The sequence below is a fragment of the Tetrao urogallus genome (assembly GCF_951394365.1).
Source record: "Tetrao urogallus genome assembly, chromosome: 7".
Classification (NCBI taxonomy): domain Eukaryota; kingdom Metazoa; phylum Chordata; class Aves; order Galliformes; family Phasianidae; genus Tetrao; species Tetrao urogallus.
In genome coordinates, this window is record NC_136820.1 from 8,912,224 (window position 1) to 8,931,062 (window position 18,839).

Genomic DNA, 18,839 nt, shown 5'->3' on the forward strand with positions numbered 1-18,839 from the left:
ACAGTGCTAATTTTGATTTACGAGGGTAATTTTCCGTCTGTGCTGATTATTTGATTGGATTCAAATGTGTTGATGTTAATGAGTACATGAATTACATTCAGATCAACAGTCATTCTGAGAATTGACAAATAAGTTTTGTCATAAAGTTTCTGTTCAAGTTCTCACTTCTACTGGCACATAGAGTATTTAATAATGAGCTTTTTTTTTTTTTTTCAGTCCTTTAAATCCAGCAGAGCTTATGTGTGAGCATTGACATAAGTGGATGAAGGTTCATTCCCAATTTTATAAATCTCAAATTCTCATCTGCTTTCTAAAACCATTCTCTGAACTCAAAAGCCATTTATTACTCGAATGTTTTAAAATGGAAGCAGTTCCACACTTTCAGTCATTCTTGTTGCATTCTATATTTCCCAATTTCTTTTTACTTTGGTCACCTCCGTCCCCTTCAAGACATGAATATTCTTCAGTATTTAGAGTTGTAGAATCATTTGAGTTGGAAGGGACCCTTATGGGTCATTTAGTCCAACTGCCCTGCAATGAACAGGGACACCTACAGCTACATCAGGTGCTCAGGGCCTGGTCCAGTCTGACCTTGGATGTCTTCAGGGATGGGACTTCCACCAATTCTCTGGGCAACTGGTGCATCACCACCCTTACTGTAAAAAACAAAACAACAACAACAACAACAACAACAAAAAAAAAAAAAAGAAAAAAAAAACCCACAACAAAACAAAGTAAAATCTCCCCTTTTAGTTTTCTGGTTTTCTCCTGCCTTTTAATTCAAACGATGCCACAAAAGTAGTTAATCTTCTGGAATGTTAGCTGATTCCACTGTGAGTAAAATTATCAATCCTTTATCCTCTATGCCCCTGCTCTGACTGCAGCAGCAATTGGTAATTCTCACCTACTGTTCTGTAGGCTTTTTTTTTTTTTTTCATTCTCAACATCACAGTGCCTGCACCTTGGACATGTTTTGTATAATTCTTTTCCTATAATCCATTTGTAATTTTGTGATATTACTTCACTCACATATATACGTATGTGGGTAACTCCAGAAGTAATGCCTCCTATTTATTTGCATGAAAACTACAACAGATACAAGGAGCACGGTTTGATAGAGCGAATTGTCAGCTACAAAACAGTATTTTTCAACATACTTATGTGCATTAGCTATGTATTTTTGGAAGTGATGAATGAGAGTCTGTGTGTTGCACTCAGAAAAACCTGTACCAGTGGATGTGACCCACTGTTGCCCCTGCTGAAACACACCACTCACTGTGCTCACATCCACTGCTGGGTCTCCATAAACATTCAGCAACTGTCAATAAATGCCAGTGGGTGTCATTTTTTCCACATGGAGGAATTCAGTTCCGCACCTTTGCTTCATACGCACTTCTGTGTCAGACACCATCGTATCAGACTGCTGCCATCTCTTCCACAGCAACAACATGCAATGGAATATTGGTGGGAAGGTTCAACCTCTACTGCCATACCCCTAACATCTGCCTCTGATGTTGTGGACCATTGTAATAACATAGGAAGTATTGCTCTTGGAGCAGCCCTCATAGGCATAAACCAATATGTAGATGTGTCATTGATTTATGTTAGAACTCTCAGCACTTTGTGAGCTGATAACAGTGCTCTCCATAGTGAATCATGATGTAAAAGGGAAGAAATGTGCCTGGTCACTGGAGATACGTAGTTGATTTTGAGCCCTGGAAGAGGTGGTGGAGCAGGGTGATAATGTTGCAGGGTAACAGGGCAGCTCATTTACAACTGCTGCATATCCTGAAGCTGGCCAGAGTGCAGCCCTGCAGCCTTTCCTCCACATCAGCATGGCCACTTGCTTACACATGGCATCAAGAGGCACCTTCAAACCTTGTGAGTAGGAGGGGCTGCAGCACTGTGCTGCAAACACGTGAAGCACAGGTGCTGCAGAAGGTGTAAATGACACATCTTCCTAACACGTGATACTTTGCAAGTCTAGCAGCCAGTGCATCTTTTGTGATTTAGAAATTATGGGGGGAAATCGTGACCGTACCATAGACATTTTAAATGGGTCATTTAGAAGTGAATCAGTGTCGATGAAGATGTTCACCCAGTTATTTGTTCCTACATTTTTTTTTCCTTTTTGGTGTTGAAACAATGTTGAAGCAAAATCTCATACCTTCCAGACTTTGTGTCTGTCATTCTGACTAAGAGCAGCCTGGTGATTTACTGTTCCTACAGCTGTCAAGGCAAAGAGAAAGCATTTAAAAAAATAGATACTGAAGTAAATCTGAGATCCTTACTTTACAGAGCAGGAGTTATTGATTGTGTGACTGAAATTTTACGGTGACATTAACACTCTTCTGCCAAATAGCTGTGGTGTATCTCCTGCTCTCATCTGAATGAATATTGATGTAAAAATCAGGCAGTTGCTGACTGTACATTTATTGACCAACTGCATTTTGATGACTAATGTAATAAGTGATTGTGTGCTTCACAATAGCACTTGCAAAAGAATATTGGATGTCTGTGAATGGCTTCTGGCTGGCAGAGGTTCCATATTATGCTTCTGAACTCTGATCATTTACCTGGAAATTTGTCTGTTTCGAGTTCAGTCATGTGAAATGCATTCCTTATGTTAATGTCTTCTCAAAGAGCTCATGTTGAGGGATGATAATTAGATTTTAGTGTCACTCTTTCTTGAAGTAAAACAATTTGAATCTTGAATATTCTGCTTTTTACTTTGTTTTTAATTACAGTCGATTACTCAATGGCTTGCGTTACTTGATTACTAAATATATTTTGTGTTATAAAGTGTTTTTGTAGATAAGTCTAAAAATCACCATTATGCTAAAATAGATCTGTTGTCAAGTATATGTAAAAAGATTAAACCTGCAGTGATCCAATCTTAGTTTACCCTCTGTAACTTTCTAATTACAACTGTAAGCATTAGCATTGTCTCAAGGAGTCAGCTGATATTTTTTCAACCTCCTTTTTTATTTCTAGGTTTGTCTTTCAGTTCTTTTGTGCCCATTGCAGGGTTCAGTTCCTGCCCCTTGCTTGCTTTGAGCAAGCTGTTCTCTATTATCCATATGGCTGCAGGAAGAAAGACTGTGCCCTAGAATGGTTTTCTTTCTTTTTTTTTTTTTAATTTACTTAGTTGCTTTCAAACTCTGCCTACCAACTGAAACAATAATCTGTATGAGCATCGTGGTATTAAATATGGTGACTGACAGCTTTTGTTCTGCAGACTGAGAAAGTTACTCTCTGGCAGCTGTGTAAGCTGTGCTTGGTGGGTGATGTTGCTTCTAATTTTTTGTTGCAATGTCAGGTAATAAAACATCAAGCTTGGAATTAAACTGTGTACAAGGACAAAATGTATTTCTCTGAGGTACTCTACTCATTTGAGTAAAGTAAGCAGCAAGCAAAGGGAGCTGCACGAGGGCTGGTAGTTCCTCTCATTGCTGTGGAGAGCCAAGGACTATTCTGCAGGCAGTCTATTATTTACATCAACTAAATATTGCAAAGTCCCACATTTGTTTGCCCTGCAAGAAGTTCTGGAGCAGGATTTAAATTCAGGGCATGTAGCTGTCTTTAGGGCTCACATCTGGATGGCACCGCAGGAGCACATTGCTGAAAGCAGAGTAGCGGTTCTGATGGTAACAATGGAGTCTGAGAAAATACTGGATGCCTGAATAAGATGCCATTAAAAAAAGGGGGAGTGAGAGGGATGTCTAATGCAGTCCATTTAATGTAGAACTCTCCAGAGAGAGAAGTGGGGATTATTCCTGCTGCCCTCCTTATTAAAGACTGGTAGAGAAGATGCTCGTTGGGCAAATGGCATCTCCGTAACAGGCGCTCTGTTACTCATGAATACATTTCTAATTATATCTTAATGATCTCAGCCACAAATAGGAAAACAAAAATCTTTGTCTCCCAGAGTGGTTACCTTAGTGGCTGCCGGATTGGCAAGGCGTAGGTTATCCATCTCCTCACACTAATCCCGGGGGACTTCATTGTGAGCAATGAGACTTGTTTATGATGGCGAATTAAATTGCTGTAAAAGGTTATTTCAACAGACAGTTGGGAAATCATAATAAAATAATTTAGTAAAAATGGGAGCTAGAGTATGCTTAATGAAACATGATTAGATTTAATTTTCTTGCTATTTCAATCATTAAAGGTACATTATCCATTCTCAGACCTCATTTGGGCTCTTTGCCACAGACCCACTCTCAGTAACAGGCTGAAAGTTGCATGTTCCATTAGGGTATGAAAATGGCTAATAACACCACTCTCCTCTCTCTGCTTTTTTACCAGTTTGTATGATATTTTTTAGCTCTTTTCCTCTTTCAGCCTTTTATTTCTTCTCACATCTATTGTACATATTTTTCAGTGAGAATAACAGTTCATGAAGATAGTTTGAGTGAAATGAAGTAAAACACTAATGTCATAACCTTAATTACTTTTAAATGAAGTATGACTAATTAAAATTTAACTCTTTTGTTTATTACAAGCACCTAACAAAATCAATGTGTTAGTGAGTTCATATAAAACATGTTTCTGTGCTATCTTAATCCTCTAGTGCAATTTTATTTTTTTAATATTCTTTTCTATTATAGTGCAGTGGGACATTGTGTGACACTGTATATGGGATAAAATTTCTGTCTGGCCCCTAGTGATAATAAAAGTAATTCCCAATGGTATTTTATGTCTCTCTCAGCATCAAAATACTACTTTGATCTAAAAGCATCCAGCTCCTTTTCAGGCTGTGAGCTCATATGAGAATAAAATTACCCTGTCTGTGGATAGCTTGGGAAGAGCAGCAGCACCTCCCCAGTGGGAGCTGGTCATGGTTTTGTGGTTTTCAAGACCTGAATGTGGTGTTGGAAGGAGGAGGTTGTAGGGCTATATGTTTTGTGATATTATTCCAATTAGGATGTAGGTTTCTCTGATGAAGGCATCTTGAGCTCAAGGTCAAATTTCTGCACGAAGTGTCAGGGTTGCAGAGAGAGGAGAAAGATCTCAGTTAATGAGGAATCTCTCAGGGGAAGGGGCCAAGTGCAGACCCTTGTTCAGCACCACCCAGAGGGAATGGTCTACAATGGATCTCTCAGGCTCAGAGAAAACATTTTGACTACCAGGCATGACGTTTTAATTGCATCTCTCACTGTCTCCTACTGAAGTTGTGTTTATTAAATTTTTCTTCTTAGCACAGGCTTTTAGGCTTTCACTTACAATGTGGGGAAATGGAATCATAGAATCATAGAATGTCCTGGGTCAAATATCATCTAGTTTCAACCCCCTTGCTATGTGCAGGGTCACCAACCACCAGACCAGGCTGCTCAGAGCCACATTCAGCCTGACCTTGAATGCCTCCAGGGTTGGGGCATCCACAATCTCGTCGTGCAACTTGCTCCATTGTGTCACCACCCTCCAAGTGAAACAGAAGATCTTCAGTCTCACATGCTTTGTATGAGGCTGTGAACCACTGTGGAGTGCAGGTATTGTGGGAAGTTAGGGAGCGTCTTGGTGTGGACACTGAGGTGTAAATGTGTTGTGAAATGTTGAACATCAGAGGGAATGGAAAGTCTGGCTCTGTTTTGAAATGACGTAGAATCTCATATGGTACATTTTCAAATACCGCTGAACTCATTTCATTTGAGTGTTGTACATCATAGTTAAAATAACTGACAAGAAAATGTGTGTATGTGTGTATATATTGGCATATATTATAAGTGTTTTGTTTCTTGTCTTCCTTGTAAAGCAATAGACATAAATTATCATCATTAGGTATTTGTTGACTACTGAAAAGAGCTAAGTGGAGGGGCAAGAAAAGCTCACATTCCTTGGCGCTTGAAGGAACCATGTTTGCAGTGCTTTCTCAGTGTATTTGTCTCCTGTATTTCCAGGAGTAACTTCCTAAACAACGACCAAAAGCAGGAAAGTTTGTGAATGCAGCCTGTGCTTGGAAGACAATGTGCTCTGATGACTGGAGAATCTCTCTATCACGACTAGAATTCATTTTTGTAACCTGTACCAATTTTCAAACTTGGATACCTGAAGTTCTTTTATTGAATCGATGCAGTTGGCACCTAAATAGATATTCACTGGAGTGAGTGGGGTGAGAATATGAGGAAAATTAAAATAAATCATTTGCAGATTGCCTGGGAAAGATGTGCAGATTAGAAGTGGAGTCCAACAAATTGTTTATAACAGTAATAATAAAAAGCAGAAGAACTTCCTCAGAGAAAGAAGTGAGGCTCATTTAGAACAGTTTCCTTTTTGCTGATGTTATTCTTTCTTGAATCTTGTATAGGAGACTAAACAATGGATCAAAAGGGAATGAACTATGGGTGAGAACATATGTGGCAACAAGAAATATACATTCTTTTAAGTCATGGCACCTGATAGTGCTTTCCAAATGCTTTTGAGAAGCAGAATTGTTATTCTTTTCTTGTATTCTTGTAGGTCTGGGTTAGTCCCAGCATTTAAATCCAAACTTGTACCCTTGCTCCTGTTTGAAATGTAGGAACCAAGAGTGAGTTTTTGGAAGTGGTGCTCAGCTTATGTTGGTCAATACACAGAGTGCTTTGAGAGTACCAAGGAGCAGCAGCTGATTGTGTAGGGCTGTGAGAATTCTGTGCCATGAAATTTGCAAACTGTGTGCTGCCTGGCACGATCAAGAGTGCCAGCATGGGAGCAAGACTTAGGCCACTCCAAAATTCATTGTGCTAGGCTCTTTCAGTTTACTTAGTGAAGCTGTTTCTATTTTCTGCCTTTTTCTTCCAAGTTTATTATCCTAAATGATGGGGACTATTAGTGCTTTATGTCTGTGAGTTATATATATTGTAGCTGCGTTGTGGGAACATGGATGTTGTTACTGATGACTGAACACAGATACCTTTTAAGTTGATAAGAATAGTAATCTATTACCACGTATATACACTGTTATAAACCTCATATTGCAAGTTGGATTTGATTATTATTTTTATCCTTGTTAACTATCATTTCTTTCTCTATTTAACTTTCTTCTCATCAGTTCCTGTTTAGATGCTATTTCATAGTCAGCATTACTAGCAGACCACTGCCAGCTAAGGAATCTGTCGTTTTCAAATATCAATGAATTCCAGTGGCTGGACAATATAACTTCCATGGCTGAGGCTATGAATCCAAATTGTGCCTTCCAGCTGTTCACCAGTGCGGTTTTTGTTTCTCTGAGAGCAGTGAGGTTTCTGGTGCCTGTGAACGCTGCAGTCTTTTAGCCTAGATATTACAAATACTTTTTTTTTTTTTTTTTTCTAAACTGACATTGAGAGGTAGAAAACACTTAAAGCTGTCCACAGTTTAAAGTCACGTGTGCAATCCACATAGGAGAGCTTTAATCAAAAGTTTCACAGAGGCATATGCACAGTTAGGACTACTATAAATTCCAATCTCAACTTCAAATTCTGAATCTTTGCCCTATTACCATAGTTCAAGTTGGTTCAGACCATTGATTTTTCACCATCATGCCAGCTCTTTTTTTCCTAGGCTATATAGACACAACTTGGCATAAGATGGTGATGATTCCTCTTTGAGTTGAATGAGCACCAAGATAGCACTGTAACATATGGGCTGTGAAGAGTATTTGTGTAGCATACATACTGTTTACCAGGGTGCCTTAACTTGAGATGGTAGAGAGTAGAGATGATATACCAGTAATTTATGGAAGAAGTCAGTCCACGGTTTCCACGTAACCTTTCCCTGTGTTTCACAGAGATACTGTAATACACCAAAAAATATTTTTAATTTCCTGGATTTGTAAATATTGTATAATTTGATTACAGTGAAGATTTGAGTATGTTTATAGTCCTAAATTAGATCATATTGATGCTTGTTTTCACTGTCCAGTCTTCTGAAAACAACAGTGCTGAAATTGAGGAGATGCTGCAACCTTCTGCAGTGTCAGCAGGGAGGGAGGAGACTGGTGATTTGGAAGGGAGTTGTTATAACTTATGTGTTGGGCCCTGGCAGGTCGTCTTCCCTTGACTGTGGATATTAAAATAAAGGCATGCCAAATAAAGTCTCTCTGTAATATTTCTGTGGGCTGTGTGTGAATTTCGTTCTTTATTAAATAACTTTCTTGAGAGTTGAGAGTTGATGCTTGAGTGTAATGGTACAAGAAGCACCGTGATTGTAAGTAGTTGTTCAGCAATTTTCTATTGACCCTTAACCACTGTTTTATTAGATGTAGCTTTCATACACAGCTAGCAAACAGTTATAATTTCTCTTGCCTTGTCTACATAGTACCATAGTGTGATTATAGTTTGCTCAGAGCATAATTGCTTGTCTGTCCAAGCCCATGGCTGGAACATGAAAGAAATACACACTGTCCTGTGTGATAACAGCGCTAGCTGCATTTCTTTTCAGTACTTCTGCCAGTCAGTTCACTGAGGAGCATTGTTTGCCCTCACTTGTTTCCTGCCTGGTGGCTTGGTGCCTGGGTATCAGCTAACAGGAGAGGAGGTTTGCTGTTACAGGAGTACCTTGAGAGGGAGGGGCTGGGAGCTGAATTTGCTAGAACATTGGTGCATGCAGTATATATCCTTAGGGCTGAGTGAAGTGCTGCTAGCTCATGGTTTGATTGCTAAACGAGTTTGTTTTCTAAATATGCCTCTCTATAAAACACAAAACCCTGAGGAACAGGTGTCTGGGATTAAAAGGGCTGCCTTAGAAAGGTAGAGAAGAAGGCAGAATATAGCAGCCTGTTCCAGTGGTCCGTCACCCTTACCTAAAGAAGTTCTTCCACATTGTGTGGAAGTTTTAGTGTTCAAGTTTTAGGCTGCTGCTCCTTGTCCTATCACTACACATCAAGATGAGCCTGTCCTCTTCCGTTTGCCTCTCACTCCCCTTTAGATATTCATAAACATTAATCCAATCCCTTCTCAGTCTTTTGCCCAGGTAATGAGGTTGTCATCTCAGTAACAGAATATTCAGGAGATGCTTCCTTTCATTGGAACAGCTTCTTATTTTTTCAAGTAGTTTGAATTTTAAAAATAATCAGTGTTTTCTCTTGCTTTTACTATGTAAAGGTGAATTTATGGAAAAAAAGTACTGTGAACTAAATAGTACTTCAAGAGCAGAAAGCATAAAACAAAGGGTAAAGTAAAAAAGTTAGATACGTTAATATATCTTTCCTGCTATGTTTGACATCTCCCGTCAACCAAACTAATTTCTTGTAGGAAAAAGCATCCTTTCAGCATTCAAACAGGTTCAACTTCTCTGTGTTACTTTGTCAGCCTGTGACTTCACATTCAACACCTTTTTCTACAGCGCCACTGAGTTTTAAGATAGTCTGTGAATGTGAAGAGTGAAATATTCAATTTGAGATTAAGACCATGAATATTTTTCCTTTCCTTTTCAACTTTTAAAGAAAAGTCCACTTTTTTTTCTTCTTTTTTCTTTAATTTTTTTTTTTCTTTTTTTCTTTTGTTAAGGAAAGTGTAGCTGGTATTTTAGCCTGGATCTTGCACGGCTCCGTGGGTGGTATAATCACAGAGTCATTTTCAGTTTCTGACTTAGCTACTAATTTAGCAATTAGTTAGGTGTAGAAAAGTGAGTGGGCTCCAGGGGAAAAAAGACGGTGACCTGTTCCTTAAAAGCTAATGATGGATTAGGGGACTCAGAGGATAGGAGACCAGTGTACAAATCCATGGGTAGCCCAATTTCAGCAGAGATTTGAAACATTTTCTGTGTCTGACATGAGTGCCTTATTTTAGTGCCCTGTCCTATTATCTTAATCAGGATATGTCTCTTATAGTTTAAATAAATGATTCCGTTCTGAACACTTCAAAACTTTCCCAGTCAAAAATTTTAATGCGATCCTTTGGAGAAGTCTAATGAATCTGTGTTTTTCAGATTAATAACATCATCAACAAATTCCCTGAACTCAGCTAAGCTTCTTTCCTTGCAATGTCAAAGAGGCTGTCACTTACATCAAAGCAAGTCAGTGTGGAAAAGGAATGTCAGTTGATTGGTATCTGTCTGTTTTCTGAAGTTGTTTAAGAAGTAACTTTGTATTGATGCTGGAAATGTGAGTCTGAGAAGTGAATATTTTGGAATGGACGCTTCTTGGTGTAAGGGCTTGTTGCAGCTCCCAAGTGACTTTGTGGATCAAACACGTCACTGATACTGGAGGATCTCCATGGCATTTACAAATGTACGGTGCTAAATATGACGTTACTGCTTTGTTGGTATCAGTTACTTTTAGGGGGCTTGATTGCTTCAAAGCATGAGCGCTTTCAGAGTGCCAGGATCTTCACTGATTGGATGAAATGTCTTCCTCCGGAGTAGGATATCCATGTTGCTTCTTTTCCACAGTCTCTTCAGAGCAAGTTTTTCTTTTAAAAGTTTTGTTCACAAACATTATCTTTAATGCTTAGGAGGTTAATTGCTGTAATCCTTTTTAGATAATGGAGAAAATTATGTTCTTATAGGAAATTCTGACAGTTTATTTGAAGTAAAAGAGCTTGGCAGTACTTGCAGAGAGGAATCTCAAGCCCCCTCTGTTGACAGTAAAGAACTTTGCCACTGGGAACTTGTTCTCCTTTCTCTATGTTTTTCAGAAGCAGAAAGAGAAGCTTTAAGGTGTCGCGGGTGTCAGAAATTTATGTAAAGCTCCGTAGGAAGAAGAATGGCATTTAGTTTAGAGATTAACCGCTGAGTTGCTTTGCACCTATCTGTATATGTGAATGTAGGATTGCATGGCTGGTTATTGTGTAGCAACAAAATTTATCCTATGCCTTTGTCCAAAAATTAGACCGAAGATTGTACATTAAATTTACTGAATCAGATCAGGAGTTTCTGTGCTCCCTTCCTGCACCCCCTTCACAATTTGATTCAGTGAAAAGATCTAACAAACTTCAACACCATAACTTTCTTGTTCTTTTTTTTTTTTTTTTTTTTTTTTTTTTTTTTTTTTTTAGGATTAAAGGGGGAAGTTTTTCACTGAGAGGATGGTGAGGCACTGGCACAACTGCCCATAGAGGCTGTAGATGCCTTGTCTTTGTAGGTGTTCAAGGCCAGGTTGCATGGGGACCTGAGCAGTGTGATCTGGTGCAGATGGCAATCCTACCTGAAGCAGGGAGGTTGGAACTTGTTGATCCTTGTGGTCCCTTCCAACCTAAGTCATTCTATGATTTTCCTTTTCCTTTTCTTCTCTCTCTTTCTCTCTCTTTCTTTCTCTCTCTCTCTCTCTCTCTTTCTTTTTCTCTATTCTCTCTATTCTTTCTATTCTTTCTTTCTTTTTACCTTTTTTCTTTTTTTCCTCTATCTAGTAATTATAAAGCAAAAGTAGGTACCAAATGCTTAGGATTTGGGACCCTGGTAGTATCTGCTAAAAGTATTACATTGTAATTTTTGAAGTACATCAGTATCCTGGAATCATTCTCCTTTCATCATGTGAAAAGTAGTGTTGTTGACAAGTCTTCATATGGTTTCCCTCTTAGTAACTTTGAAGATGTCTACCTCTAATTCTGAGCAGATTTAAGCATTTTTCTCTTTATATTGCTTACAAACCTCATGCTTGCTGGCATGGGGTAGATTTATGTTCCTTAGCTCACTACTTACATTTTCTTTCTTGGTTTAGCATGATTTATTCCACCTCCAACATGTTGAAACATGAAGGAGGAAAGGCATTTACTCTAAGAAGCACTTTGCACGATCTTGACAGAAACTGGTTTTCTAAAAGCAACAAATTTCATCTTTTCATTCCACAGAGGCAACATTCCTTATAGCTCTGTTTGTTTAAATATCACCTTTCCTCCTTACGCCTCATGAAGTTCTGACCATTAGTGCAGAAGAATTGCATGTTTGTCTCCAAGATAACAAGGAACCTGGGGAGATGAAAAGGAGGCAAGAAATGAGTTTCAGAATTAGAAGAAGAAAAAAAAAGATTGTTAGATGTCTGAAAATCTGAACCTGTGTAAGATAACATAGTAGTACATTGATGTGCTTCTGAAAAAAATATTGTGTAATTTTATATCACCTGCTGCAATGGGTGGGAGAGTAAATTCTATGGCCATCTCTTTCTGTTTGCTGATACCTGACACTGTGGGATTTTATTAGTGGCCTCCTATGTCCTTCACTTCTGAAAAATTATTCCTGTTACCCTGTCCCCAACCAACTCTCCTTAAGCACTTGGTGACTGAGTACAGCTTTTATTTTTTTCTGTATTTAAGCAGCATTCTTTTTGAAAGTTACAAGATTTCTCATCTACAGGTGTGGACTGAACATATCACTGTTGTGGCCCATCCAAGAAGCATGGTTATTCCAGAAATTGTTTGCTAGCTTTGTAGTAGCTCCTTATGGCATGTCATAGGAAAAGATTTAGGAATACCGGTTCTGTAAAAACTACCCTTGAGCCAGGCTATTTTTTGAAAAGCATGATCACAAGAGAGATATCTGGGTTAAAATTAGAGATCTGTACTTAAATGCTTTCAGCTAATGCATTGACTGTTCTTTGCATCAAAAGTCACAAAACGTTCAAGGCCTGTTTAGTCTGTTCATAGCTGCTTGAAATTTGTTTCTCAGTGAACTTTGTTTTTGTCTAAAGAACAGTATGTAGGCTACTGTAAATGTCCCTTGTAGGCTACATGCTAATAATACTGCTTTCCTAAAGATTGGTACCACTGTTACATGCCGAAAAGTTTTTGATCCTCTGTTTCATGCATACAAAGTAATACACTGTATCATAGTAATCTAGGTTGAATGCAGTACTAAGTTGTGCTCCTTGTGATGTCCTGGTGAGCATCAACGATGGTCAGTCAACCATCAAGTAAAAATTGCATCTTTTAGTAAATGTAGCTAGGCTGTGGTTCACTTCTGTAATTTTCATCTTTCAATGGATTTCCTGTATGAAAATCAAACCTCCTCCTTGTTATGTCCTCTTTTCTTCCTAACTCACATTCATAGCTCATATATAAGCTTGGGAAGGAGAGTCCCTGTACAGTTAATCATTCTGATTACACTGAATGAACAGTGCTGCTGTGGAACACTTACATTTAATTACAGCACATCTGCAAAAATAGCATTTAGAGCCTTTGTTTTTTTAGATTCTTAGTTAAATGAGTTGGAGACAGGTATGTGAAGTCTCACAAATTGGTAACTTCTTACCACAGTTGCTATCTGATCTTTTATCTAAAATGTAATTAAAATACCATAGTCTACCTAAGCTGCCCTAATATACTAAAGGAAGAGAAGCAGTAGCTTTAGACTATAGTATCTTAGTTTCATACTCCCACCTTGCTAATTCATACCCTCTTACCTAACTGACTTTAAAAAATACTTCAACTTATGTCTTTTGTTAACATGCAACCCTTCAAAATGAGAATGAAAAGTTTAATGGCCTAAATACAGCGCAGTCCCATTTGAAAAGCCTGATTTATCTTCTGTGGTTCTTTTTTTATACTAGTATTTCCTTGTTGTGCCCTTGATATTTTATAGCTGTCCTTTTTAAGCACTGAAGCAATTAGTTTTGAGAAGGCTGATTCTTCAGGGTCCAGTGCTTTCCTGCCTTTCATTTGCTGAAGCTGTACATTTTAATGAAGTTGTTTCATCTGTGTTGCCAAACACTAGAATTTCACTTCTTCAATTCTAATTATCTCTGCTGGCAAATGCTATGTTTTATTAAAGCTGTCAAGTGCACTGTTCATTAAATATCCAGTCTGTGGTGCTGTGCACACAAATTAGATCAGCTTTGCTCCTTGATAGATTATGAAGAAGTTACATATATTTTTTTATGTTCTAAAATCTACTCTATCAGCAATCAGTGACGACTTAAGTAAAGCATACCTGTAGCTTCTTGAAACCCAGTATCTTGTCACAGTGTATCTGTGATACATACATTAAAACTCTAGTATTCCAGCTGAGTACATTTCTTATAAGATTATTTTATTCAGTAAGTGACTGTTTTGTTTTCACAATATACATTTCCATCTTGAATTCTGGTCTGTATGTATTGAGGGTAATGTAGGTTTTTGTTGCTTCTACTTTAGTACAAGTAACAGCTTCAGTATCAGTCTTTCACTAGAGGGTTGTGTACTGTAATTGATCTTCACTAAAAGCAACGTTGGCTTCATTTTAACAGGAGTCACCTGATAAATGCAAAAGATTGCTGTCACAAACAACTACCAACTTTTATTATAATTGCATATTTCAAAGGGGAATTCTACTAGAAGATGTTTACTTCAGAAATATATGAAGCAGTAGCAAATACTTGCAAGGAAAGTATGAGTCATCTCTTATTTTGGCACTTCTAGAGTATTTTGTTTTTATTAATTTTGTATTTTCTACGTATGTGTGTATAATTATCTTGTACAACACCAACTGTTTTTGTTGCATCTATGAAAGGTATTGTATTCCAAATGTCCTTTTTGAGAGTTAAGAAGATACTCTGATGCTAGATGAACATGTTGGTCTTTCCAATAAATGCTTTTCTTACCCTTCAGCTATCTGTAAGCAATAACTTCAAATTTATTTTTAGTATTATGACTTTATGGTATCTCTATTTTCCAGATTTATCTTCTGAAGAATGTGGTGTTTATGCTTTCCAACATAGCTTTTAAATGTATCTGGCTGTGTTTTAAACATTCATAGGGATATAGAAGTCATTAATGATGTGTTGGAGTGCTATGTAAAGTGAATAGAACTTCAGATATTCATATTCTTTTAGTGTTTGGTAGAAAACTGCACTCTTCCTCATCATTTCTCATGATACATTTGAAAAGCTCTAGTAGAAGCAGAAAATTCCTAGGGCCTTAAGTTGAATGGTAGGCTGGGAATGCTTCTATATTTCTTCATGCTTTAATACACTACACCTTATCACGTATGTTTCATGGTATTTATAGTAAGTAATAGCATTTGATTTTAGTTTTGGAGTGCAATAACAGAAATTAATTCCCTCAAAGCAAATGTCTGAGTCTCTGCCTGTAAAAAAAATCCTTCGACTGATAAATGTTTAAAGGAAAGCATTTGTTTTTCACATAGCATGACCCTTTCTACCACTGTAACAGTACTTTCTGAAGAGGCACTGAATACACACTTTACAGTATCCTAAATTTCGTCAGACTGGGAAAGAAAGAAAACTCAGGAGATTCTTGCTTAAACATTTCTTACAGCCACAGGCAGGGATTTGGGTAGCATGGCTTTTCCTAAATGCAGTGCTGTTGCTGAGTCCTGACCCAATGTAGAAAGTGACTTATAAAACCAGAGATATCACTCTGAAAGTCGTTCATAAGTTGACTTGGTGTGAATTCTTGGAAGAGTAGTAAAACATGTTACTTGTGATTGCTGATGGCTGACAGTCAGGCTAATTCTGCGGAAGCTATGGCACTTAGATGATCAATACCATTTTCCCAAAGAATAAATTGCTGCTGTTTTCAAGAATATATCGGAGACAGAAGGTCATAAATACCTGAGCAGAGAGCTGCAGAAAATAAACTGTTCCTGGCCACTGGCATTCATCTTCTAAAGAAACTTTCAGGGAGGAGGTTTGTTCAACTGTATTCAAGGACTGAAATCACTTTTGGCATTAGAGATACTTCACTGAACTTTAGATCAATAATCTTCTGTCTTGTTCAACTTCAAATTTGAGCTTTTTTTCAAAGAGCTGCTTCAGGAAATGGCTCAGAAGATACAGCATGTTCTGTGGCAGTGAAGTAGTCAAGTAATGTCAGTATATTGAGAAATTTGATGGGACAGGGAAGCCTGGAAGTGAAGATTCATGTGAAAAAGCTGCAATATGTGAAATAGGACTTTTTATTAATATTATTTTCACTTTGGATGTGTGCTTCTATTAAGATTTTAGTCTGAAAAAATTGGATCCAATATTTCCTGAGCCCCCTGGAGAGATCTGAAATCCATTCAGGTTGATATTTATATCTAGACTCAGATTTGTTAAAACTTGTCCTATTTTGGGTATTTGGAAACTATATGAGTTATTATGGTGGCTAGCATGAGTAAATAAATGTTTTGTTCTCACTACCTTATCCACTCCTTTCAAACTGAGTGTGCAGGTGTGTTAAGTCCAACAGCAGCAAAAGAATCATAGAATTGTAGAATCTTTTGAGTTGGAAGAGACCCTTGAAGACCATTCAGTCCAACGCCTCTACAATGAAAAGGGGCACCTACAGCAAGATCAGGGTGCTCACAGCCCCATCCAGCCTGACCTTGATACAGAAATAGACACCTGATATGTATATGGAATTCATTTTATACTTATGACAGTGTACAAATAGAGATAAAGGTTGACTATGACTTATTATCGGTTATCGAGCTGAAGCTGATAAGAGTAAAGTTAATACTATTACTAGAAGTGATGTTGTATAAAGGGAAATGTTCCTGGTTCTGAATATATAGAGATTACAGACTGATAAGACTCGATAATATTTTTAAAAGTCCTAACATTTTACACCTAACTATGAATTCTTCTGATTAAAAGGAAAAAGTTTTGGCCCAAGTTTTTTATATTTGGCTGTATTTGGTTGATATTTTTAAGTTTTCTGGTATTTTAAACATTGAAACTCAAGCGATTTAGAGAGTAATGCTTTTGTGTTACTACATTTTTGGAAGGAAGCAGTCTTTTACTAACCTTTCAGAATAAATACTAGGTTTTTTTTTTATTTTTAATTACAGGAACACCAAGACAATATACTAGGGAATACAATGCAAACTGCAGTCGCCTTACTGAACAACGTGGTCGCCAACAAAAGCACAAATATGATGTCACTTTTTGCAGAAGGTATGTCTTCTTTACCTTTGTAGTTATTCTACTTCATACATGTCTCCCAGTCAGTTGTGTTTTCTCCCAGTCAGTTTGTGATTTTATCCAATTCTGGTACTCTGAAAAAAGCGTAATAGCTCTCAGCTAAGCTCTGATCCATTGCCCAGAAACATCAAAACGTGAGGTAACCAAAATCCCTAATAAGAAACAAGACTGATGTGCCAGACATAAAAAACCTCAGCCTCTTCCCCATCTGCCATGGCTGCTCAAAACTGACAGGAATAAAAAGCAGTAAAAAGATAGTAGTTCTACTTACAGAAATGAGAAGTTATGATTCCTATACATACTTCTGGGGCATATATTTAAGCTAAATCCATTGTGGATTTCTTGCTTGCTAAGCCCATCTGATTTTGTCCTTACATTTGATACTAGAAAATGCATTTGTCTATGAAGGTAAATAGAAGGAATACTTTCCTACATGACGCTGCGCAGCTAAGTTAGACAAGTTCAAAAAAGACTGAGTTTCCATATTATCTCCAGCTTTTGGGGGAAATGTTGCCTTTGTGTTAAGTTCAGCCAATCTCTTTATGGTCTGGACTGCACTACAAGAGAGACTGTTGTAGAATTAGTTAAATGAGAGGCTTACCACACTAATACTTTCTTTTTACTCTCTGTCTCCTTGCTTTTTCCCCCATTTTTCTAGCAGTGATTCTTTTTTAAGTTTGTGATTTGAAAGATGAAACAGTAAAAGCCCTGTGATTTTCAAGATGGGTGGAGCACATTGGTAGGCAGGAGCTGATCTGCACAAACTTTTTGTGCTGGCTTTATCTTTCTTTCTGCAATGTTGATGTCTGTGATCCGTAAGGACAAAACAGAATAAGTTGTACAAACATGACGGCCTGGTGGTGAGGGTTGGCTGAGGGGCAGGATGCAGCACTGCACGCGTGGATCGCCAGCTCCGTTTGGAGTGAAACTGAGACTTTGCGGACTAATCTTTTCTACCTTTATTTTTAATTCAAGATGCTGTTAGCGCCGCTGATGGCACAGCCTCTTGCAGGGCTGCTCTGGGTCGTCGTCACTGTCAGCCCTTCTCTTAGGGGCTGCTGGGCGCCGACAGGGGAGCGGCGAGGAGCGGAAGAGCCGCTGTGCCCCGCTCTGTCTCCTCGTGGTTCCCTCAGGCTGTGAGCAGTGGGGCAGTGACTGGGGCAGCCATGAAGGACAGCCTGCGGTGCGCTGGGCAGGTCCTGCGTGTTGGGACTGGTGGGCCGTGAGCTGAGGGTCGCTCGTAGGGAGGCTGTGGGACTCGGAGCGGCCACAGGGCTGTCCTGCTGCTCCCAAGGCCTCGTTGGCACCTTGGAGGCCCAGCTGACTGAGGGCCTCCTCGCCGCAGTGGCACACAATGGTGTCCATGAGTCTCTGGATGAGGGCCTCTGCTCTGTCCTCCAGGACAGGCCACACCTCCTGCACCAGGGCCTGGCTGTCCAGCCCGACCTTGCACAGAGCATTCAGGATGATGCTCTCGGTTGGCAGCGTCGGCCACCACTGTGCCCCAAAGATGACTGTCAGCGCTTGCCGCAGCCAGGGCAGCACAGGGTCCAGGATCTGCTGGTGCTGCCTGAACAGAGCTGCCCAGACCTCAGGCAGGAGACCTCCCACTGTAGGCTCTTCCTCTGCCTCCTCAGCCTGCAGCTCCTCTGCCTCCTCAGCCTCCTGTTCGTCTGCTTCATCAGCTTGCAGCTGCTCTGTCTCCTCTGCCTCCCCTTCAGCTGACTCCTCGGCCCGCTGCTCCTCCACCGCCTCTGCCCGCTGCTCTTCCTGCTCCATTGCCCACTGCTCTTCGTCCTCCATTGCCCACTGCTCGTCCTCCTCCTCTGCCCACTGCTCCACTGCTTCCTCAGCCCCCTCTTCATCTGCCTCCTGAGCATCCTGCTCTTCTGCCTCCTCACTCTCCTGCTCCTCTGGCAGCGGCAGAAAGGGCAGAGGGGATGGCAAAGGGGACAGCGAAGGAGATGGCAAAGAGCTGTGGGGACTGTAGGCAGGAGCAATGCCTGCCTGGAAGCTGGCGGGTTCAGGCTGTGCTGGGGGCTGG

At 39.3% G+C, this 18,839-nt stretch overlaps 1 protein-coding gene across 1 annotated transcript in view; it reads left to right on the plus strand.

The window, feature by feature from the left end:
• ULK4 (unc-51 like kinase 4) overlaps nucleotides 1-18,839 on the plus strand; it is a gene marked incomplete at its 3' end in the record, with an annotated part of 210,418 nt that overhangs the window by 100,188 nt on the left and 91,391 nt on the right. Inside the window, exon 31 of the mRNA XM_079538560.1 lies at nucleotides 16,663-16,768. Within this exon, the coding sequence (XP_079394686.1) occupies nucleotides 16,663-16,768 (106 nt within the window). The remainder of the gene's footprint in view (nucleotides 1-16,662; nucleotides 16,769-18,839) is intronic.